At 37.0% G+C, this 25,180-nt stretch overlaps 1 protein-coding gene across 5 annotated transcripts in view; it reads right to left on the reverse strand.

Annotated features, from left to right (window-relative positions):
• Nucleotides 1-383: 383 nt before the first annotated feature.
• KATNAL1 (katanin catalytic subunit A1 like 1) overlaps nt 384-25,180 on the reverse strand; it is an 88,280-nt gene continuing 63,483 nt past the window's right edge. For all 5 annotated transcript variants that reach the window (XM_045069565.1, XM_004774809.3, XM_004774811.3 and 2 more), the window contains exons 10-11: nt 11,420-11,546; nt 384-9,786 (exon numbers count right to left, since the gene is read on the reverse strand). In XM_045069565.1, coding sequence (XP_044925500.1) covers nt 9,588-9,786; nt 11,420-11,546 — 326 coding nt within the window. In that variant the 3' untranslated portion in view covers nt 384-9,587. The remainder of the gene's footprint in view (nt 9,787-11,419; nt 11,547-25,180) is intronic.

Raw genomic sequence — 25,180 nt, forward strand, 5'->3', positions numbered from 1 at the left:
TTTTACCTTCACTGCAATGACCTTACTTTTTCTAAGAAGATTTCATACAATCAGCCTGCAGAATTAAAACTACACAAAAAGCTGTGCTCACAGACCAACTGCTAGGCAACACAAACCTGTTGAACTAAATCTCCAGTGAGAAACATTTTTTTTTTTTTAAGATTTTATTTATTTATTTGACAGAGAGAGATGACAAGCAGGCAGAGAGGCAGGCAGAGAGAGAGGAGGAAGCAGGTTCCCTGCTGAGCAGAGAGCCCGATGCGGGCTCGATCCCAGGACCCTGAGATCATGACCTGAGCCGAAGGCAGCAGCTTAACCCACTGAGCCACCCAGGTGCCCCAGTGAGAAACATTTTTGAAGAGAAATGAGAACAATTACAGGTGTTTCCCAATAAATTATTAATTTAATCCAGAATACAGTAATGTCTTGCTGGAATTTGTAAGCATAGGTAAAAACAAAAAAGATAATCTGTAAGAATTTAAGCATTTTATGAATGTATACATGCATAGTTGAGTATGTATGCATATTCATCATGTACGTGACAAATGCCCCCCCCCCAAGCAGTTAACTTCGCTTGATTTCTGATCAATCCCCTTTTGTCACTGGTGCTATGAACTTGGGAAGGTAGTAAAGTTCACTGTGTTTTCGAGATATCACACTTATTTATTACAAGCTCTTTGCAGAGACCTGCTTTGAAGAGAAACAAATGAACCAAGTTCTTTCAGTAAAAGCAGGATAACTTATTACACTAAATTCAGAACTAGCTTAGATTTTGAAATATGGGCTCTGCATTGTAAACCGAACTAAAATATTTCATCCACATTTATCTTTGGAGGAAAAAAGTTTAGATTGGGGAAAAGGCTTTTAAAAAAGGCTGACGGAATTCATGACAAGGGTTCCAAAGGCTGCTTGGAAATCAAATTGTTCTTAAAAAAATAACTTTGATGAGTTAAGTGCAAATGAATCAGAAACATATGGATTAAATTTCCCTTAAAATACACAAGGGCTTAAAAATTAGAGGAAATATGCTTGGTAAAGTACATTTGAGAAATGTTACAAAACATATTACAAAATGTTTGAAAAACAGCTTGAGGTATTTTACAAATTGCAAACGAAGCTTGATTCATCCATCTAATTACATAATAATTACTAACACTATAGTTTAGGATTTATGTTCTGTAATACAGTAGTCATACCATGATTAGTTATTTGTCTAAAAAAGTTATTAAAGATGTGCTAACTGAAAGCATTTTGAACATTCAGAACTAAACTCAGCTCTAGGGTAACACTTCGAATATCGACAATGAACCCGGGGCCAAGTACATGGGTGGTGGCTCTCCTGGTAATTGACAGTGACCATACATACAGCTAGTGACTCTGGAGCTGTCATCCAGTGGGCAGAGTGCTGTTGGGGATATTCTTAATAAAAATAACTGATAGAGCTTTATGTCACTTAAGCTGGTGGTCTAAATACAATTCATGGAAACTTTCAGAATGACTGGTTCCTATAATAAAGTCTGTCCTGCAAAACAGGTATGTATTCACAGTCTGATATAGCTCTGACAGTGACATTCCCCAATTCATTTTAGTTTTATAACACAAGAGCCTATAAGTCTCCTGGTTTAAAAAAAAAAAAAAAAAAAGGGCATTACAGTTTGGGTGGCTCAGTCAGTTGAGCAGCTGGGTGGCTCAGTCAGTTGAGCAGCTGGGTTCTGGTTTCAGCTTGGGTCATGATCTCAGGGTCCTGGGATGGAGCCCCACATTGGAGTCTGTGCTTAGTGGGAAGTCTACAGGGGGAGAGCGGTTCTCTCTCTCCTTCTGCCCCTCCCCCTCAACTCTCTCTCTCTCTAAAGTAAATAAATCAATCTTTCCCAAAAAAAGCATTCAGGAAAGAGAAGGTAAGAATCATTAATAACCTCAGAAAAATTAGTGAATATAACTTTTATTTCAAGATTTGAGTCCTTTTGCATTTATATTGTTTAAAAGTAATCTTGGGATACAGCAAACAAAGGAATAGGCTCTGGAACTAAACTGACCTAATTCCACTCTTCCTTCCACTGCTTAGGGGACAAATGACTGTAACAAGTCTCTTTATAAACCTCAATTTCCTCTTCTGCAAAAAGAGAGTAATGGTATATCTTCTAGCTAATGTACAGATTTAATAAAACAATAAAGGTAAAGTATCTAACATACAGCAAACATTACAAACGTTAGTTTCAACCCATGATTTCAATTTATTTTATATATCTTATTAACAATCACCATCTTGGGTGAATAGGCTTTATTTGTATCAGAGGCTTAAAGGTCCTTAAGATATGTTTTTGCTGTCTGGCTTACTTTCTTTAAAGCCTATCTGCAGCATTTTTCAAGATCAAAAATAGATACAAGTCTCATTTCCCAATCCAAAATGTGATCTTGAAAACACATCATAAAATTTCCCTGGCTCTTTCACCTAGAAGATAAGAGGACTGCACCATGTCATTTGCTCCCAATTTCCTTTGCTCTGGGTTGCTGCTGAGCACCTCTCAAAACTTACATGAGAGGTCCAGAGAAGACCTTGGAAAAATTAGAACTAAAGAAGAGCTCACCATAAACTTTTCTGATCAGAAAGAGGATAAGAAGTAGCCACTGGAGACACTGCTCCTGTCCCTTGATTCCTTTCCCACGTGTCCTGGTTTGGATCCTGGTTTGCCAGGAGCAGCGGTGGCGAGTAAGCAGCCTGGGCACATCCAGGGTCAATCCCTATGTCTGTCTGGGCCAGTTGCAGCAGCCTGAGGTCATGTCCAGGCAGGGAGGGAGGAAAGCACGCTGGCCCTAGCCTCCAGGATCTGAGCCTGGTAGCTCACGCTTGCCCTTTCTGGCTATCCATTTGCAAGGCAGGGGCTGGCGCATGGAATTAAATTGATGCTAGGTGCTTTGCGGCTATAAATATTATATGACAACACGACAATATAATCAAGTACAAACATCGACTTCACACTTGAGTCTACCAGGAACAGGTCTGGGAACCAAAGATAAAACTAAGAAGGCCACAGCCTAGAGAAAGGACACAAAGCACTAAAGCTTAAAGACTGTACAGCTCCCTACTACTCTTTATCCCCAGAGGACTGTACTCCTAATTTACCTATATTCTAACAAGCCATTTAATGACTGCTTCACTGGGTTCACAACAGACTGGAGGTAGGAACTGGAAGAGGAATAAAGGTGGTCAGTCTGATAACAGAATGGTAAAGATGCTATAAGAGCAAACACCAAAACTCAAAGACCATGTAGTGACAGGCAGGAAAGCCCTGTTCCCCACCTTCCCATCCCCTAACTCCACTAGCTGTAGAGGGTAGCATATTTTAAGGATAACCCTGAATCATGAAGAAAAGTTTAAGCTCAAATTCTCTATTTTACCAAGTCAGAGAAGGAGTATGACACATTCTAGCAAGGTTTCAATAAAAGCCAACTAAAAATAGATGAGCATATGAAAAGATGCTCAACATGTCATTACAGAACTGGAAATTTAAAAAGCAATGTTATGCCAGTACACACTTATTAGAGTGGCAAAATCAAAACCCTGACAACACCAAGTGCTGGAGAGGATGTGGGGCAACAGGAACACTCGTTCATTGCTGGTGGGAATGCAAAATGGTACAACTACTGTGGAATATGGTTCACAGTTTCTTACAAAATTAAACACACTCTTCCAATATATTTTAGCAATCACATTCCTAGATATTTACTCAAATGAGCTGCAAACTTACGACCACACAAAAAACTGCACATGAACGTTTACAGCACTTCATAGCAATTTCTAAAACTTGTAAGCAACCAAAATGTCCTTCAAACAGACTTGAATATCACGTAACAGACAAAAAGAAATGAACTATTAAGCCTCAAAAAGACATGGAGGAAACTTAAGTGCAAACTGTTAAGTAACAGTAGGATTCTAACTATATAACATTTTTTAAATGGCAACTACAGAGAGTCTTCACTGCTCGTTGAGGGTTTGTGGGAGGGGGAAAGATGAAGAGTCAGAGACAGGATGATGTTGGGGGCACTGGAACTATTCTGTATGATCCAGTAATGGTAGATATACGACACAGTCCTTTTATCAAAACCCTCTGAACTGTACAACACAGAGTGAACCTTAATATAAACTATGTACTTTGTAATAATGTAATAATAATGTACCAATATTGTTTCAAGTATAACAAGTATACTACACTAAAGCAAGATGTTAATAAAAGGGACTTGAAGCGCTGTGGAGGGGAGCAGAGGAGGGAGGAAGAACTCTCCTCGCTGTTGAATTTTTCTGTAAATATAAACTGCTCAAAAAATAAAGTCTATGAATTAAAAAAAAAAAAGTTCTGGGTGATTTATAAAATAAGATACAGTCATCTGGAAAATTCACCATATGGAACATCCATTTTACAATGGTGTTATACAAATAAGGCAAGTGTATTTACTAAACCCATTAGAATTAATTAAAAAGCCACTCTTAGATTACCTCCATCAAACTTGAAATTATCATGGCAAACACCAAAGGTCAAGTTTACAATGTGATTTTTTTAAGAACGGAAACTCTGGGAAACGTCATTCCTTACCAGTGAGGAGTTTGTTACTCTCACTGGTGGCAATAAGTGGTTCAGTGACTATAGATCAAATAGGAACCACAAAGAGAACAGCAACAAGCAACACTCTAGAAATTTATTATCAAATCAAAACCTATGCACAAAGACAACTAAGCTCAGGAGACTAGCAAAGTAACAGCGCAAAATGTAAGGAAAAGCACGTTGAAGAAATACAATTTAGAAACGTCTTTTTCTTTGAATTAGGTTCAAAATACTGAGAGACAAACACTGAAACAAAACTCGTAGCCATATACAAACCATCCTAACACGTAATGATCTGCTGGAAACCATGCACAAAATGGTAACTCAAGGCGACTCCCTGTTGCCGTACCAACACATGAATAGACCTGCGTCCATTTCTGTGTGTTTTCATAAAACACGTGGGTTCTTAGAGAATGGACACTGAAACAGTTAGATTCCAAGGTTTTTACTGTTATTAAAATAGTCTGCATTTATGAAGCTATGGGAAAGAAGGGGACATGTGTCATGTCTGAAACTGCTCCTTGAAACTAAACACATCCGAATAATGAAGCCACACCAAAAAGAGAAAGAATTATCCAGAGATTTCACAGAGGCTTAATTTGGAATATATAGCTTTGCAAAGGCAAATATTTTAAATCTCAAGATTTAAAAAAAAAAAAAAAAAAAAAAGGTAGTGGAGGGAGGGCAAGAGGAGAGAGAAGAAAGTGCTTGAACAAATCTGCATAGATGCTGAACGGAGTTTAAATATGGTTTCAGTTCACTTCCTCCTAAAACTATGCCTGGTTAACTGAGGTAGACTCTGGAAAAAACAAGTGCAAAGATTCAAGTTGCCCAAAGGGCAATATTTAGTCATTTCAGAGGTTGTAAAATGAAAGTGCATTTTATGAGCACAAAATCAAGTGGGAAGCTTTTTACAGGAAAAATACCTCTATACTAATTCCCTATTTGTTGTGCTGAATTTCCGAACGTATAAAACCACACTGCCGGTGACAAAGCAGTATCCAGGTTATTTATAGACATACATGAAATAAGGCTGATCAAGAAGTGAGAACGGTAAAATAAAAATAAATGACATTACCTTATTGGTTTTCCTTTTTTTTTAAATTAACAAGTCACTTGGAAATTCAGAAATACCACTGACTTAAAGAGCTGTCTAGAGCCAAAACACCTAGTAAACATTTCAAGAATTACTGTTAATTTGCATTTGCTTAAAAATGTACCTATTATCTTAGGAATTTTATTTTTAAAGTACTCATACCATTCCTGCATTAAGAAACAATATTAAAAAGCAAACATCCTTTAAGAATTAAATAAATAAAGCCCAATTTGAAAGTATAAATAAGTAAATATAATAATTATAATAGAGTTTTTAGCTTTTTCTGAAAAAATAATTAGTGGAGATGAGAATATAACATTCGGGGTTCAAATATTTTTATTCCCTAATAAGTCCTCCAACTGTAATTCCTATTCTTCTCTATTGTGACAGATTTTTAGATTCACATAAATATTATGTGCATCACAGATTAAGTGATATGTTAAAAAAATAATACAATCAAAATAGTTAAGAAACAAAAGACACAAAAAAATGTTTCAAAAAAATGTTTCATTCAAGTTAATGTGGCCATTTCTTGGAAAAGGCCAGCAAATATCCTCAACATTTTAGGCCTATCACACAGGATTAAGATGATTTATCACTAAGATAAAAGAAAGAGTGGGGATCTACTATTACACCAAAAGGATTCAATAATCAAGATAATACTGAAGGAGCCGAAGCCCACACAATATTAAATACCTGCCTAAGTCTATATATATCCTCCACCCTAGCTGGAGGAGAGAGAAACCTAACTATGCCAACTGGCTACCATTTTACAATTCTCATCAGAGATTCAACAGTATAAAGTATAAAGAACTTCCAATGCAGGAGTTCACATGAACTCAAGCTGTACAAAACCTCAGGATTATCAGTAATTTTGTGTTCAACAGAGTCAGGCTACATACAGCCAAGTGCAAGAGTGACATTTATGTTGCACATTGGTGCTGCACACACACATCCTTACTTGAAGAACCTGTATGTTTGTTGATAGTAGATTCACCAGATATATGTACGCTCACTTTTTGAGTAATTAGTGGTTTCACCCTATACTCTGACAGTCAAATAGCACATCAGAAAAACTGCAATCTCAGGAGCTCAGCCGAAGCCCCTAATTATGCAGCTAAACCTCAACACATTTCCTCTTCCAAGCTCTCTTGCTTTTTCTGGAGACAGAGGTCCAAGCCCAAAGTGTGTTTTGATCATGCTAGAATGGCTACAGCGCTAACTGGAAAAAGAAAGTCTGTGATGCCATCATCTAGTTTGCTGCTTGGATTTCTAGAAGGTTTCAGCCTACATTTAAAAGCCATTTGTCTAGTACATTTCATCAACACTAAGTACATTTAAAAAAATAGAGTGATAACAAGAGCAAAATGTCCCATAATTACACGTGCACACGTTTACAATAAACATGAAGTTTGGGAAATGGTTTGTGAAAATCGCCAGATCAATAATAATTCCATTGTTCAAACAAACTTATTTTAAAACAGATTTAAAGGAGAAAGAGAGAAAAACCTATATATATTATCTTTCAAAGCACACACAGATTACCGTGCCTCTCCTTTTAAAATGTGAACTCATTTCATTAGTTGGAGCCAGAAGCCACACAGTGTAATTATAGAAAGTGCCCAGTCAGAATTGCCCAGCCAGTCCAACTCTGCAAGCCACAGAACTCCCACCCGAGCGTCTCGTACACTGTAAGCAACCAATGCAAGCCTGCTAAACGAAGGAACTATCTGATCACATATTTGTAAGACAGAATTGTACAAAACTCGGTCCTAACCTCACTGTGCTGCAGAGCCCAAAACACTCATGGTTTCAGATGAAGGAACTGAATCTTTCTAATCTGATAATGCAACATAGAAAAAAAAAAAAAAAACAAAGAAGACAATAATTTTCTCATTCTGAGTAAGGCAACACACTGTCTTGCAATAAAGACAGCGTACGACAGTAAAGGTTGGACAGAACACCCGAGCAATCTCCTCAGGATCCTTTAAGGGGTTAAGAAACACAAAGCATTCGCCACCCACTGACAGAGCAAAATGAGAAACAACGGAAATCAAAAATTTTAAAAGTGCACCTGGTTCACCAACATACCAAAGATAAGCTTCTAGGAAGCTTGAGTGTCCAAATACTACTTAACTGATAATTTTTTTAAAATCACAATTACCATATTATCCATGAAGAATTTTAGAAGAAGAAATACATGCCAACACAAATAACACAAGACCTAGAAAAAGAGTCTAACAAGTTTTAGCGATCAAAACACATGTTTTAATAGCTGCCCTTAGGACTTCAGGGAAAAAAAAATGTTACTGGATGGTAACAGTCTGCAAGATTATCTTAGTGTGATCATTTATTTCTTTATTTAAAAAGTTAATGAATGAAAGAAAACTTACTTCAATTTTTAAAATGAATTCATTCAATTAAAATAAAATCATGATGTCCTATGATTTTAACTCTCATAAACTATGCCCCAGAAGGAAGGAGGGGTGATTTATTGCATTATATAAAATTCTGGAGTTTAGAGTCAGACTTCAGTTATCTGAAAATTATACAACTCCTAACAGGGGAAACAAATGTCTTAAAGCAAGATACTAAGAGTTTTTTTGTTAAGTGTCTAAAAAGTTCTATTATTTTTAGTTTTAAACTAGGGGGTGCTCTCCAAAACTGAGAATTCAAGATAGCATCAAATGCAAATTTTAAAAAACATCACCATTAAAGCAAAGGTTGCCCAATCCAAATGGGATAAATGTAATTTAAAAAAACAAGTATGAGGATGCTCTACTTGTGATTAGATAGAAGCCATCTACTTTTCCTGGCCTCTTTTTATTGTCTAATTCCTGTTGAACTCAATGTGCAATCAGACTTCTATGTACAAGTTCTCAACCTAGACAAGGAATAATTTAAAAATTTTAAAATGAACATCACTCATTATGCATAAGGCTATTTTGTTAAATCAGCTGTCCAGAAAACTATAAAGATATTGTTTGTTTTGCATTAGCCACAAGAGAGTGGACTTCCTTAGAATACCAAAGTATTTATTTAGAATATGAAAGTCAAGTTCAGCAAAAATCAAACATTGTTAGAGCTGAGGAAAATAAAAGGCTTATCTATTTGAACATACTGAACGGAAAGTGAAAACAAATCTAGAATTCAAGAATGAAGAAGTGCTTCTTATGCGATCATAATATTCTCCCCACCCTTCCAACATAAGTGCCAGCAAAAAATACTAAAGACCAGAGAAACAACCTGACAAAACACTTCTAAGACCACATGCCATGAGGACATCATGAAGCTGAGTAAAGGATTAGATAGTTAATAGAAGAAATGGTGGGAGAACAGAAGGTAAAAATTCAACTATATGATAGACTGTGACAGGAAGAGTTGAATTCTAAAGGTTTAACAAATTATTTAATTCAAAACCATCATTTTTAACAATAATTAATTTGACACAAACCCAGTTCTAATGTTAAAAGTCAACATACATGGGTCCCTCACGCTCAGAGCGAAGAATAGAAAAAAAAAAATCAAACCAACAAATGCAACTGAAAAAGAGAGGTCTTCTAACCCTTTTGTAAACAAGCTTATACATGAGCACACTGATCGCTCTTTGGCCTCCTGACATGCTGCCTTTTTTTTTTTTTGCACGTGCAATATCAATGCGTGAAGACGTGGCATTACCAGCACAAAGCCAGGTGAGACTATCAGGCTCCCTGTGCAAGCTTTTTTTCTTTCCCAACTATATATATATTCTTTGTGGTTTTAAGTTTTTTGCCTTTAAGGGAAGCACCTCTCCAATGAAAAGTTCTAAACCTGTTTTTTAAAAAAAACTACAGGGAATTTCTTCACATTTTATAAATAAAAATACCAGAAATGAAAGAACTGACAGAAATTCAAGCAGATCCAAATTCAACCATCCATTTTTCATACTTCTCCAAGTCTGCAGCAGAGACAGACTTGGCAATTTTCTTAAGAGCCAATTCAAAGTCTCCTTTGGTAACAGGCATCTGAAGCTCCTCTTTAGAAAGTGCACGGATCTCTTCTGGACCTAAGCCATTGATTCGCCGTCTCATTGCCATTAAAGAGGCATCCCTAAAAACATACAAAATCCATGAATCCACACTGATGCAAATGTTTTAAACACTGTCAATTGTAACAAAGTTAAGAGAAAACATTCAAAAGATCATTTCATGTGTTTTTATGGTGCTGTGCAGAATTTCCCACTTTAGAGATATTCTGAAAGGTTAAAACAGGATGGAAATGACTTAAACATAAAATGTACTATTAATGAATCCTAAAAGTCGAGGTTGGACTCCAATAGTACTGAATTTTCTTTTCCCCACTTGCTCTTCAAAGGCAGCCAAGAAAGTTAGGAAACAGAAGTAGAGTTTTGAAATACGGAATTGCACACTTGAAAACAAACACATGGCTAATATTAAGATAATTCAAATCTTATAATAGTTTGTCTACAACCTAATTAGAGGAGGTAAAGCCAGGAAACTCCTTCTCTGGAACATGAATGTATCTGCATCAGGTAGATGTGGAGGCCCCCACCTGGGGCTCTGGTGGACAACTAAAGGGATTAAACCAGGTTTCTCCAGATCCTATTTTCAGTTCCATTCCGATCAGCTGTATATAATTATGAAGGTCTGGAAGAACTGGACAATTAATGCTCACAAAAAAGCTCTTAGGAAGCCAACCCAACCAAAACTTCAAATTTTATATGTATTTTACACAGTGGAACTATTGGGAGCTTGTGTGCTACTAAACTTAAATGTATGTAAGAAAAATACTAGTACAAAAAGTGAGAACCAACAGATACTACAGTTTTAAAGAAAGGCTATTGCTGTCAATTGAAGTATAGTTAAGATGGGAAAAAAGAAAATCCTTATTGAGTGAGGTGAATTGTCTACAAAATATGATGTCACTACAGTGAAAGGGAAATATAGAATATATTTTATACACATAAAATGTGTATTTCCTAGCTTCAACTGATACAACTTTGCTTGCTCATCTGCATGTGGTAAAATAATAACCAAAACTAATATTATTTTATGTTGATACAACTAGGCTATAATTTAGGGCTAAACTGACCTTAGCTTGTCAAAGTCATTGTTACCAAATTCAGTATAATTTCTCAAAAACCAAAGGATAGATCAGAGAAAGACAAAATTTACCTTTGGTTTCACTCATATGTATATATATGAATATAAAAAATAATGCAGAGGATCACAGGGGAAGGGAGGGAAAACTGAATGGTAAGTAACAGAGAGGGAGACAACCCAGCAGAGATTCTTAACTCTAGGAAACAAACAGAGTTGCTGGAGGGGAGGCAGTGGGAGGATGGGGTTATCAGTGATAGGCATTAAGGAGGTCACATGATGTGATGAGCACTGGGTGTTATACACAACTGATGAATTATTAAACTCTGTATCTGAACTAAAGATGTATATATTTAGTTAGTACTATATGTTGGCTAATTGAATTTAAATTGAAAAAAATCAGAGGAACATAAAAGGTGACCATATTGCTATACAATCATTCATCTAACAATGACCCATGAAGTTATGTAGAAAAGAAACAAGACAAATGAGAAATCATTTCAAGGAAATGGGTCGCTGCTTTCATGTGAAGAGCTAGGAACGATACTAACTTGAAGATCAATCCTCCTGCCAAATCTATACCTAATATCTAAGGTCACAGATCATTAAAAAAAAAAAAATACCTGCAAACATTAGTTATATCAGCACCAGAATAGCCCTCAATCTTCTCTGCTATATCTTCCAATTCAATGTCAGGATCCAGTTCAACCTCACGAAGATTGATCTTCAGCAGCTCGGTTCTTCCTTTTGCTGTAGAAGATTTTTTTGTTAGTGTTGGAGGTTTTACTTTACAAATCATCTTGATGAGAAATCACATATTAACATTCAGTAAAAGAAAGAGGAGTCAGTATCTTGAGTCCACCTAATATTTCCCACTCAGGGCATGACTCAGAATTACTGAATTTCCTAAGTGCCTTGGCTGCAATAACTAGAAATTGAAACAAAACTCAGAGTTTTCCTTATAGTTTGTGAAGATACTTGCTGTGAAAACAAACGGTCTCTAGTCCTTTATGAAAAATAAAATCATTAATATTCAAGTATCAAATTGCTTTTAGTAAAAAGCAACATTTAGTCTAGTTTTATAAAATTAGATTGCATGGAGTGTAACTCCTATGAATCATTTTGCTCACCTTTAAAAGTGATATAGAAAGAAGATTTCCTAGGATACAGGAAATCAGCACTTGGCATGAAACACATATTAATGTTTTTTTTTTTACTTGGAGAGCCAGCCCACAGACATTTGCTGTTCCAATACGACTGAAATGGTGTATTGTACTGTGTAAACGCAAATGAAATACAGAATTGCTTAAAATAACCAATCATGCTTGCTGTCTTACTATCAGTGTTAATATCATATTTCTATTTAATACAGCACACTAGGATAATGCAAACTTAGGTTGCATTTGGCTTTCTATTAATTTTCTGACATGCAAAATGAAATGTAATTTTCCCCCAACTTATTTTGAAAAATCTTAAATCTACAGGTTAAAAAATAAAATTAGTCAACAACCATTTACCTTCCATTTAGACTCATCATTTGTCAATATTTTGCCATTATCAATCCCTTCACCTCTCCTCCCTCCTCCTCTTTTTTTGAATTTAGAGCTAACTATAGGAACTGCAACACTTCACCTTAAATTCTTCAGCATGTACCTTCTAAGAACAAAGATATCCATACAATTATTACACTTACCAGCAAATTCAACCCTGGTACATTAGAATCATCTAATACACAATCCAGATTAACATGTCCCCATTTTCCCCAGGAAACTTTCTTAAAATCCGTCATACACTGCATTTAGTTATAATATCTCTTTAGTATTCTTTAATCTAAAACAGTTCCCCAAAGTTTGTTTTATCTTTTCTGACACTGACAATTCCCCAGATGATCATACAGAGTTCAAAGCATTCTAGTAAAGATCCCAAAAGATCTGTTTGTGGATCTGAATAGGCAGATATTAAAATGTTTATGGAAATGGAAAGAATCAAGACTAACCAAGACACACAGGAAAAACAACAATAAGGTGGGAGGAACTGCCCTATCAGGATTTAAGACTTATTACAAAGTAATAAGATTCAAATCAATGTACTATTCTTGCAGAGATAAACAAATAGATAGATGATACAGAACAGGGGGCCCAGAAGCAGATCAAAGCATATACTATGGCAGCTATTTAAGACATGTGGTTCAAGCAGTAGGAGAAAATGCCAGAACAACTACTGCCTACTGGGTAAAAAAATGAAATTGCATCCTGCCTCATACCATATATAAAAATCGGTGCCAGGGGCGCCTGGGTGGGTCAGTCGTTAAGCGTCTGCCTTTGGCTCAGGTTGTGATCCCAGGGTCCTGGGATCAAGGCCCACATCCAGCTCCCTGCTCAGTGGGAAACCTGCTTCTCCCTCTCCCACTCCCCTGCTTGTGCTTCCCCTCTCTCTCTCTATCAAATAAATAAATGAAAAAAATTTTTTTTAAAAAATTAGTGCCAGATATATTACTACTCTAAATATAAGATGTAGGGGCACCTGGGTGGCTCAGTGGTTAAAGCCTCTGCCTTCAGCTCAGGTCATGATCCCAGGGTCCTGGGATGGAGCCTCACTTCGGGCTCTCTGCTCAGCAGGGAGCCTGCCTCCTCCTCCTCCTCTCTCTCTGCCTGCCTCTCTGCCTACTTATGATCTGTCTGTCAAATAAATAAAAATCTTTAAAAAAATATATAAGATGCAAAATTACAAACATTTTAGAAGATAAAACAAGGAATATATTAATGAATTTAGAGTGAATATTCTTAAGATACATAAGATAGATAGATAAATATCTCTATATATATTCAAGAAGCTGCCCACAAAGGAAAAGACTGACAAATGTACCACATTAAAATTAGGAACCCCAATTCACCAAGACTGTAAACAGAGTGAAACAATAGCTGGAGTTTGACAAGATATTTACAACATATATTGCAAAGTACTTATATCCAGAATATTTAAAGAACTCCTACAAATATAAAGGTCAGACCACCTAACAGAAAAATGGGCAAAAGATATGAACAGATATTTGTTATGTATCTTTTCCTTTAGTAGCCATTTGATTTTGTTACAATCCAAATGGCTACCATAGGAAAAGATATTCAAATTATTTAATAAAGAAGGAAATAAAAATTAAACCACAATGAGATAGCACTGCACACCAAGAGACTGGTATATGAATTAAAAAGTCTAAGGTTTTGGAAAAATGTGAAGCAACGGAAACTCTCCTATCTTGCTGGCTGGAGTACAGTGTGTAACAACCACCTGGGAAGACAGACTGGATTTATCTCTTATTGTTCCAGCTATGCAACATGACCAGCAACTCACTGCATGGATGGAATGCTCCATCTCCCTAAAGAAACTCGGGCATTTTTGCCATTATACGAGTATAAAAATATTCATAGCAGTACTATTCATAATTGCCTAGAATTAAAACAATTAAACTGTCCACCAAATAATATGATGGGTAACTATGGTATAATGACATAATGGATATTAAAGGCTGAACTGTGTCTCCTCCAACCCCCCGAAGTTTTATGTTAAGTTCTAACTTCTAATACTTCAGAATGTAACTGTATTTGAAGACAGTGCCTTTAAGAGGTGATTAATGTAAAATGAGGTCATATGGGTGGGCCCTAATCCAGTCTGACTGATATCTTTACAAGAGCAGGAGGTTAGGACACACATACAGAACACGACTACATCAAGACACTGGGAGAAAATGACTTTCTATAAGCCAAGGAAAGAGGCCCTAGAATGAAACAACACTGTGCTTGAGCTTGGACTTCTAGACTGAGAAAATAAATTTTTGTTGTTTAAGCCACCCAGTCTGTGGTACTCTGTAATGGCAGCCCTAGCTGACCAATACAATGGAATGATAGATAATATAGCAACAAAAATGAACAGCACCTAGGTTTCATAATATGGATGAATCTTAAAAATGTACTTGAATAAAAGAAGCGAAATACGGATAAATACAATTGGTGTGATTCAACTTAAGTTTTAAAAAAGATAAAACTTTGTTTGAGGATACATTATTAGGTGAAAAAATTAAAGATAAAAATAAATTATTTCCAAAAAAGGAATAACAGTGATTACCACCAGGGGGCAGGAAGGGAGCGATGCTGGGAAGAATATACTGGGAGCTTCTGAGGTCAGATAATGCTCCATTTCTGGTCCTAGAAAGTAGTTACATGGTTGTTTGCCAATTATTGGATAGAATGAACTAAATTTTAATACATGGTTCTATAACAAGTTATAGTTCTCACTCACACACACAAAGTAAGACAAAGCAAAGCAATGCAAGGAGAGGCCACAGTGGGAAGAGAAACAAGCAGGCGTTATCTGAGATAGCCAGAAAAAAACGAAAGAGTATGAGTCGGAAATCTTTACCTCTAGAATTCCTTCATCTTGGGAGCTCCTTATCCTTGATCATCCCCAGCCAACAGGCCCACCTTAGAGTTCACTATGGTATAGAGACATAGAAGTCCTGCACTCAGATGGTCAGCAAGAGGGGTGTGGGAAAAACAAGGGGAGGACAGGAGGCCCCTAGGTCTGCTGCTACAGAAAGTGGCTGTGCTCCTGATGCCTCAGTAAGAACTCTGATTGTAACCCAAGTGCGATTTCATAGTGCTCCACACATAGCAGATCAATGTTAGCAAACAAATATCACTTTGCTCTTAGTCCTAATGCTAAGAGTATCACCGTATTTATAAATCGAAATGTTTTACTGCAGCCTGCCCTAAGAACTCAAACACCAAGTTCAATATAATGTATTATCCCACGGAAACAAAGTTCCAGTCAGTCACCTTAAATGAACTTTGGAGCATAAGCCTGCTCAAAGTGAGGGTGTAGTGCTACTGAAGCCTACTAGGAAGCATCCTGTTCCCTAGTCACTGTAATTTGGGGGAAAATAACTTGTGATTCTGGTTGTATCAGTGGTTTGTTAGAAGATTCCAAGTAGGATTTATCGACTCTATAAAACTGAATATTGTTGAAGGATTTAACAAGAAATTAATATGTTAATAAAGAACTGCAAATGCCACATAACCAAGTCAGTACACATTCTAAATTTAAATAAACATCGTTAAAAGGATTATACACTTCTTATATTAACAATTCTTCTTAAGCACACTTGGCAGTCCAGTGAAGAAGATAGCGGGTATGTGCTCTGGGGCCAGACTGTCTGGGCTCACAGCCCTGCTCTGCCTTGCTGGTGGGATACTTAACCCCTCAGTGCCTCAGCTTCCTCATATGTCAGATAAAGATATGAAGAGAATCTACTGCATAAGATTGCTGCGTGGGTTAAATAAGTTAATACATGTAAGGACTGGCCCACAGCACTCAAAAAGTGTTCATTGCGGTGCCTCCCCACCCCACGCCAGCACCACCAGTGGTTAGCCAACAAACTAGATTAAAGGGAGACACAGAAAACCCAGATCCCTTTTATTAAGGACCATGTGAGACACGGCTGGGAGACATAAGGGAGACAGGCCAGGCCAAAGAAGCCTTCACAGAATTAGCATGCTTTAATGTCAACTTTGAAATATCAATAAACGTTTCCTAAATTTGTATTTATTTAAGTAATCTCTATACCCAATGTGGGGCTCAAACTCACAACCCCAAGATCAAGGGTCATAGTCTCTTCTCACTGAGCCAGCCAGGCACCCCACTGGATTTTTTTTTTCTTCTTTTTAAGTAAGCTCCACGGCCCAAGATGGGGCTCAAACACACACCCCAAGATCAAGAGCCGCATGTTCTACTGACTGAGCCAGGCAGGGGCCCCAGTAAAGTTTAAATAGAGGCAAAGAGAGAGAACAATCAGAAATGGGAGTGCCATAAATAAGGACATGGCAGTAAGAAGCAGCATGCATATACCAGAGTCGCTGCGGGGAGTAAGTAGAAAAGTACGAAGGAGAGCTGAGAAAGGCAAATAGACACAATTAAGAAGGATACGGTGTGGACCTACAACTTAAAGAAAAGGGGGGGAAAAAAAGGCACTCTGACCCTGATGTGATAGGAAATGAGTCTAAGAGACTCTATGACACTTCAGTGATTTAGGGAGGTTATTCTAAAAGCAAAATATAATTAAGTGAAAGGGGCTGAAAAAGGACTACATTAAGCTGAGCCTGCTGCTGTAATTTAGATGCATAAAGGAAGAAGAGACTTAGTGTGAGGCCAGGCTCTAGCTGCGCCTGTTATTTTGCCATTTGTTAACTATGGCAGATTGTATTTACCAGGACGGCTGCAACAGTCTCTCTCATCCCACACGTGCTTCTACAATGTGGTCTCGCCACTCTCCCACCCAGAGGTAGTCTCTTGAAAGTGGTAGGGCTGTAAATGTTGCAACCCAGGGTACAGCAGAAGTGACACTACTAAGGCTAGGTTATAAAAAGGGATGCCCCTACCACCTATTCCAGTGGAACATCTGGAGCCCTGAACTACTACGTATGTATGAACTCTGACTATCTGAAAACCCACCACGCCTGGAGCAGCCAAGGCTGCATGGAATGGCCGCAAGGAAGAAAGTGCTCCAGAAGACAAGCTCTGGCTGAGGCATCAGGGGTGCCTTTAGTTTTATCTATTCTCATTTTTATACTTCCTTCCTTTTCCAACTAAAAATTTATTTTCATGGGTTGCTTTGGTTCATAAAATGTCCTTCAAACTTTTTTTTTACTTTCATATAATCTTTCTTTCCATTAATTTTACCCTAGATTTCTAAATCATTCCTTCAGGCCTCTCATTTTTCTGAGGGTTATTGTTTTATCTATTCCAGACCCTCTGTCTTACCAAATGCACCAGCTCTTGTGAGCTGTCTATTCATTTTCAAGTAACCACACCTTTGTTTCTGTTTTTCTCTGAAAATTGGTGAAAATCTAACTTAAAAGCACTTTGGCCAGAATTTATTATTCCTCATTCTCCACTGCAAAATACCATGGACTAGGGCAGGTGTGGGGGGGTGTTAAACAGGTGATAGGGATTAAGGAGTGTACTTGTTGTAATGAGCATTGGCTGTTGTATGTAAGTGTTGAATCACTATGTTGTACACCTGAAAGTAGTATTACATTGCACTGGAATTTATGCTGTACTAGAATAAACTAACTGGAATTTTGAATTAAAAAACTTGAAAAGAAGGGTGCCTGGGTGGCTCAGTGGGTTAAAGCCTCTGCCTTCGGCTCAGGTCATGATCCCAGGGTCCTGGGATCGATCCCCACATCGGGCTCTCTGCTGAGCAGGGAGCCTGCTTCCTCCTCTCTCTCTGCCTGCCTCTCTGCCTATTTGTAATCTCTGTCTGTCAAATAAATAAATAAAATCCTTTAAAAAAAAAAAAAAACTTGAAAAGAAAAAGTACCATGGAGAACACTAAGATCACATGACACTGTTTCCCTACAGTTAGGTTAAGTGTATGCCTACCTTCCAACTAACTGCACCCGGAGCTCTCTAAGGACAAGGCTTGTACATCGCTTATATTCCCACAGTGCCTAATAAGTGCCTAACAGTAGAGAGCTAGATAAATACCTATTGAACTAATACAGATGAAAGAAAAAGCTAGACAGAGTGGAGTTCTAATTATGAAACCTGTTTGGATACACATTAGGAGAAAGCAATTTCTCAAGTCCCATGGTCACAAGGTACACACCTTCAGACTAATAATGAGCAAAGAGAAGCACCCAAAAGTGATTATCTATAATGGACATAACGTTTTCATAAGGGAAAACAAGTTTAGAAGAAAGCCCTTCAGTCAGCCAAATCTGTTTTCTTCTCCAATATTTCAAAGAAAGCTAAATTCCTACCTTTGTATCACAAAGCATGTCTTTCCCCCCAATACCTAAGCTCTCCTCAGCAGTTTATAAAATTGCTATCATCGACTATTTTTCCAGTTACTTTTTTCCCTCCCTGTTATGGTGAATTAAAGTTCACAATACCAAAGTTTAAATGATGTAAGTTCAAGTAGTAAAACTTTTATTTTCCCCCATTAGTATTAATTTCTTATTTATAATCATTGTACACAGTAGTAAAATTAAAACCGATTTCATAGATATATACCAGACAGAATACAGATATTTGGTTTAGAAAACAAGGAAGAAAAAAAGGAGGGGAAAAAAGAGAAAGGAAAGAAACATTAAATCAGAAGTGGTAACAAACTACTCAAATTTCAAACCTTCATGTGGCTAATATGAAAGCAAGCCAGGCAATAAGGAGCTGCTTCTGGGGGTTAGAATATTCCAGGATAGCTTAAAGCTTCTAAACTGAATCACTTTCATTACTGCTTTAAATAAGTTTATTAATATTGTAAGGCCAATCAAAATTTCAGCACTGTTTTAAGAAAAATAACATTTTTCAAGTAATGAGATTTTGAGAATTAATGGAAAGACAATACAAGACAACCTATGAGCTAGAAATCTACCAATTAATTTTATCACAGAGCCTTGAGATATAGTCATGAAAGTGACTAAGGAATATGTTTTAAAAATTAAGTTTTGGGGTCTTTGGGGGGCTCAGTTGGTTGAGTATCTGCCTTCGGCTCAGGTCATGATCTCATGACCCTGGGATCGAGACCTGCATCGGGCTCCCTGCTCACTGGGGAGCCTGCTCCCTCTCCCTCTGCTGCTCCCCCTGCTTGTGCTCTCTCTGTCAAATAAAGAAACATCTTTAAAAAAAGAAAAAAAGTCACAGGTGAGGCTTCCATTTCTGGCCATCACAAAAAAACTGGTACCAGACTTTCTTCGGTAAACACATAAAACAAAAGAGGCAACTGTTTTCATGCATTAGCCAACAGACAGCAAATAACTGTAAAGTAGCTTTTTCTTAAGTTCTACCAATAATACGAGTGCCTGCCAGAACAAAATTCAATACCTTTCAAAGGAAAACAACATAATCCAGACTGCCTACAATGTGCAGCATATAATAAAAACTACTGGACTCATCAAGAAACAGAAAAATGTGATCCATAATTAAGAAAATGAAAAAGCAGCCAATAGAAATTGATATTCCAGATTTAAGAATCAGCTGAAATAAACTATAAAGTCATATATCAATTATTTATTTCTGAATAAGTTATTACACTAAAACTTACTGGCTTAACATAATTTATCATCTTCATTGTTACTGTGTGCATCGGGAATTTGGGAGAAGCTTAGCTAGAACGCTCTCACTTAGGGTCTATGATGGCTAATTTTATGTGAACTTGGCTGGGCCACAGTACCCATACATTTGGTCAAACATTATTCTAGATGTTTCTATAGGGATGTTTTTGTATGAGATTAATATTTAAATCCATAGACTCAGTAAAGCAGACAGCTCTCCATAATGTGGGAGGCCTCATCTGATCAGCTGAAGGCCAAAGCAGAACGAAAGCCAGGTCTGCCCAGAACAAGAGGGAATTCTGCCCAAAGAGGACCCTTGGACTTGCATTGTGACACCAATGCCTCCCTGGGTCTCCAGCCTGCCAGCCTACCCTGCAGATTTTAGACCTGCCAGTCTCTGTAATTTCATGAGCTAATCCATTAAAATAAATCTGTCTCTATATACATGCTCTATGAGTTCTGTTTCTCTGGAGAACCCTGACTAATGCAGGGTCTGTCATGAAATTTTAGTCAATGTACAGGTTAGGCCTACAGTCCTCCAAAAGTATATAACTCATGTAACAGGTAAGTTGGTTCCATTGGCTGCTAGTGGGAGACTTTCGTTTCTTCCCATCTGGGCTTCTCCATAGGCTATTTGTCCTCATGGTATGGCAGCTGGCTTCCTCAAAAGCATGTAATCTAAGAGAGGGAGAGCCAGGCAGGAACTATCCTTTTTATGATTTAGCCTTAGAAGTCACTTATAGCATCATTCTCCCATATTCTATTCCTTAGAAACAAATCACTAAGTCCAGTACAGTGTCAGGGGGAGGGGAACTAAGCTCCAACTTTTGATAGGGAAAATCTCCAAGAATTACAGGAAAAGATAGACAAAACGGATAAAGAGCTGGGGAATCCCAGCAAAGCAACAGAAACTATATTAAATAGCCAAATTAAATAGCTAGATTTGCAAAATATGTTTGAAATGAAAAATACATTGGTTGAGATTAAAAGTAGATTAAGAAATGGCAGAAGAAAGTGTCAATGAACATGAAGATAAATGAACAGAAATTATCCAACCTGAAGAATTAGAAAAAAGACTGAAAAAAATATAATAGAGTCCAGTGACCTGTGCAACAATATCAAAAGTCCAACATACGTGCAGGATAAATGAAAAAGGAAAATTTTACAGAGTACATCATAGTAAAACTGCTGAAGACAAAAAGATAAACAGAATATCTTAACAACCACAGAGATGGGGTGCCTGGGTGGCTCAGTCAATTAACCATCCAACTCTTGATTTCAGCTTAGGTCATGATCTCAGCCCCTCACTGGGCTCTGCGATGGCTGTGGAGTGTGCTTAAGATTCTCTCTCTTTCTCCTTCTGCCCCTCCCTGCCTAAAACAAAAACAAAACAAAGAAACAAAAAAAACCCTGGAGAGGACAACCACTCAAAAAAATTCCAACCTACTTTCTATAAACATATACTACTACATGACCCAGTTATCTGACTCCTAGGTATTTATCCAGGAGAACTGAAAACATATGTTCACACAAAGAATTGAACATGAATGTTGACAGCAGATTTATAACAGTCACAAAGAATGCCCCAAAGAAGAATGGGCTGCAAAGGGACACAAGAAATCATTTCAGGATGAAAGATATATCCTGCATTCTGACTGTGGTATGGTTTCATGGCTTGTATGTCAAAATCAGCAAATTTTAAGTGGATAAAGCTTACTATAGATAAATCATTTTTCAATGAAGTTGATTTTAAAAAACAGTAGCTAGAAAGGAAGAGATACATTACATACAATGGTGTGAATGACAGTGGACCTCTCATCAGAAACCAGTGGAGGCCAGATGACAAAGTGACATCTTTATAAGTAATGAAAGAAAAAACGAAACAAAAAACTTTTTCTAACCTGGATTTATTAAAAATATCCTTCAGAAAAAAGGGTAAAAGAAAGACACTTCATATAACAAAAACTGAACTTGATGCTGGCATTTCTTAACTAGAAGAAATATTAAAAGAATTCTTCTAGAAAAATGGGAGATGAACCCAGATGGAAATCTGGACCTTAAGATAGAAAAACAGAGCGGTGCGGGTATTAAATATGTAGGCAAACAGAAAACACTACTTTTTTGTGCCCTCTTGGTTGAAGTTTAAACTGACAATTTAAATCTCATTATATTGTGGGATCTATATGAATGTAGGTATAAAACACATGACAAAATAGCACAAAGGCTTGGTGGGAGGTGGCAAACAGTTCTTATATTTTACATGAAATAGTACACTTTAAGTCAACTGTGAAAAGTTACAGATGCATACTGTTAATTCCTAGATCAACTGTTAAAAAAAAAAAGGTATGGGTAAAAATTCATTAAAGGAATTAAAGTGGATACTAAAGTGGATACTAAAAAATAGTGAATTATCAAAAGAAATTAGGAAAAGAGGTACAGAGAAACAAAAGGGAAAATAACAAGATGGCACATTTAAACACCCCCATATCAATGATTACATTGTATTTAAATGGACTAAATATGCCAATTAAAAAGAAGAAATAAACGGATAAATAGCCAGACCCAATTATATGCTATCTACAAGAACTGCACTGCAAATTTAAGGATAGGGTGAAAACTCAAGGAAGAAAGCAGATATATAAAGCAAACGATAAGCAAAAGAAAGATGGTGAGGCTATGGTAACATCAAAAGTAAACATCAAGTCAAAGAATCTAACCAGAGATAAAGACATTTCATAATGGTACAAGGACAAAGAAGATATACCAGTAACTTTATGTACCTAATGAACTTCAAAATGCATAAAGCAAACACTGACAGAATTAAAGCAAACAATAAACAAATTCACAATAATACCTGAAGAGTTTAACAACCCACTCTCTGTAATTGGTTAAAAAAAAAACAACAGAAAAAAAAAATAAGTAAAAATCTGAAAGATTTGAATACTATCACACGAACTTGATCTGACCAAAAACTATAGAATATTATAATCAACAAGTACAGAATAAACATGCACCAAAAAGACTATATGCTGAATAATAAATTCAATAAAATTTAAAAACTGACATTCTACAGAGTAGTCCCTGACTAGAATGGAATTAAGTTAGAAATTTAAAAAAGGAAAATTAGATTTCTAATTGAATAGTAAAGAAAATATGCTATAGCAAAATCTATGGGATAAAGCCAAAGCAGTGCATAAAGAGAAATTTACAGCTTTAGATGTTTATATTTAAAAAAAGAAGAAGAAAGCTTTAAAATCAATAGTATAAGCTTCTAACTTCAGAAAAAGGAAAGATTATACTCAAAGTATAACAGAAAAATAATAAAAATAAGAGAAAAAAATGTCAATGAAATAGGAACAGATGGGGCACCTGAGAGGCTCAGATGTTTAAGCCTCTGCCTTCAGCTCAGGTCATGATCCCAGGGTCCTGGGATTAAACCCCACATGGGGCTCCCTGCTCAGAGGAGAGCCTGTTTCTCCCTTGCCTTCTACTACTACCCCAGCTTGTGCTTTCTTGCTCTGTCAAATAATAAATAAAATCTTAAAAAAAAAAAAGAAAGAAAGAAATAGGCAACAGAAAAATTACAAAGCAAAAAACTGGGTTTTTGAAAAGATTAATAATATTGACAAATCTCTAGGAAGATGATCAAGAATAATAGAGCTAAAATACAAATGACCAATTTTAGGAATGAAAACAGAGGCTTTACTGTAGATTTTATAGAGAAGAAGAAAATAAAGTATGTAGATTTGTAGTATGTCAACTTAAGCTGTAATTTCACTTCCCAGCATTCACATTGCATAGCTCAGGTTCAGTGTGGACCACATGTCATTATGGGTGAAATTTGAACAGCAGAAATGAATCAACTCAGAAAGTTCAGCACATGAAGTGCATTTGCAGCTCAAGCATACTGTCACTTATCTTCTGGCTTAGACTGCCAGTATGGAGAAGGTTCTGCCAGATTTCCTCCTTCAACTTTTTTGACTCCTTAGCCATGTGTATATTTAATGCTGTTATAATCAGACACCTCAATCCTCAAAGTTGGGAGTCTCAGAAGCCCAATATGAGTTCCAGTCTATCTTCATGGGGTTCCAGCTCATCCCCACAGGTTAAATAATTTGTCCTTGTTTCCACCACTTAATCTTTCTTCCTGATTGCCCTCACTATGGACTTCAGGCTCCAGAACCAGACAGGAAATCAACAGCCTCACATAAACCCTTTAGTCCGCTTGTATGTTTCTATTAGGTCAAATCCCAATTTGAAACTTAGAAGAAATGGACAAATTCTTTGAAAGACAAAGCTTACTTAAGGAAAAACAGAGTGGCACCTGGACAGTGCAGTTGGTTAAGTACCCAACTCTTGGTTTTGGCTCAGGTCCTGATCTCAGGGTCATGAAGCTGAACTACACATCAGGCTCTGCACTCAGCAGGGAGTCCGCTTGGAGTTTCTGTCTCCCTCTGCCCCTCCTACCCCTGCTCTGTCTGTCTCTCTCTCTAAATCAAATAAATAAATCTTAAAAAAAAAAAGAAAAGAAAAGAAAAAATAGGGGTGCCTTGGGCGGCTCAGTCGTTAAGCATCTGCCTTAGGCTCAGGTCATGACCGCAGGGTTCTGGGATTGAGCCCTGCATCAGGTCCCTGCTCAGTGGGAAGCCTGCTTCTCCCTCTCCCACCACCCACTCCACCTGCTTGTGTTCCCTCTCTCACTCTCTCTCTCTGCCAAATAAACAAATGAAAAATCTTGAGGGGGGAAAAAAAAAGAGGAAGAAAAAATAGATAACCTGATTAGATAGCCCTATACTTTTTTAAAATCAATGGAACAGAACAGAGAACTGAGAAATAGAACACACACATACACAGCAAAATAATTTTCAACAAAGGTGCCAAAATAACTCAATGGAAAAAGAAAACTCCTTTTAACAAGTAGTGCTCGAACAACTCTCCCTCTCTCTCTCTATATATATACGTGTATGTGTGTATATATATATACGGAAAAAAATGAAGTTCAATCTCTGATACTACATACACAAAATTACTTCAATATGGATCATAGATTTAACTATAGCTTCTACAAGAAAAACAGGAGAAAACCTTTGCCCTTTGGGGTAAGCAAAGATTTCCTAAGACACTAGAAGTGCTATACATAAAAGAAAAACTTGACAAGAGAACATCACCAAAATTAAAACTTTTGCTTATCAATAGACTTCATAAAGAAAATTGAAAGGCAAACCAAACTGGAGGAAAATAGTCACAATGCATGTACCTGATGAAGAATTATACAGC

This window comes from Mustela putorius, unplaced genomic scaffold (genome assembly GCF_011764305.1).
Source record: "Mustela putorius furo isolate JIRA1106 unplaced genomic scaffold, ASM1176430v1.1 tig00003942_pilon_pilon_pilon, whole genome shotgun sequence".
NCBI lineage: Eukaryota > Metazoa > Chordata > Mammalia > Carnivora > Mustelidae > Mustela > Mustela putorius.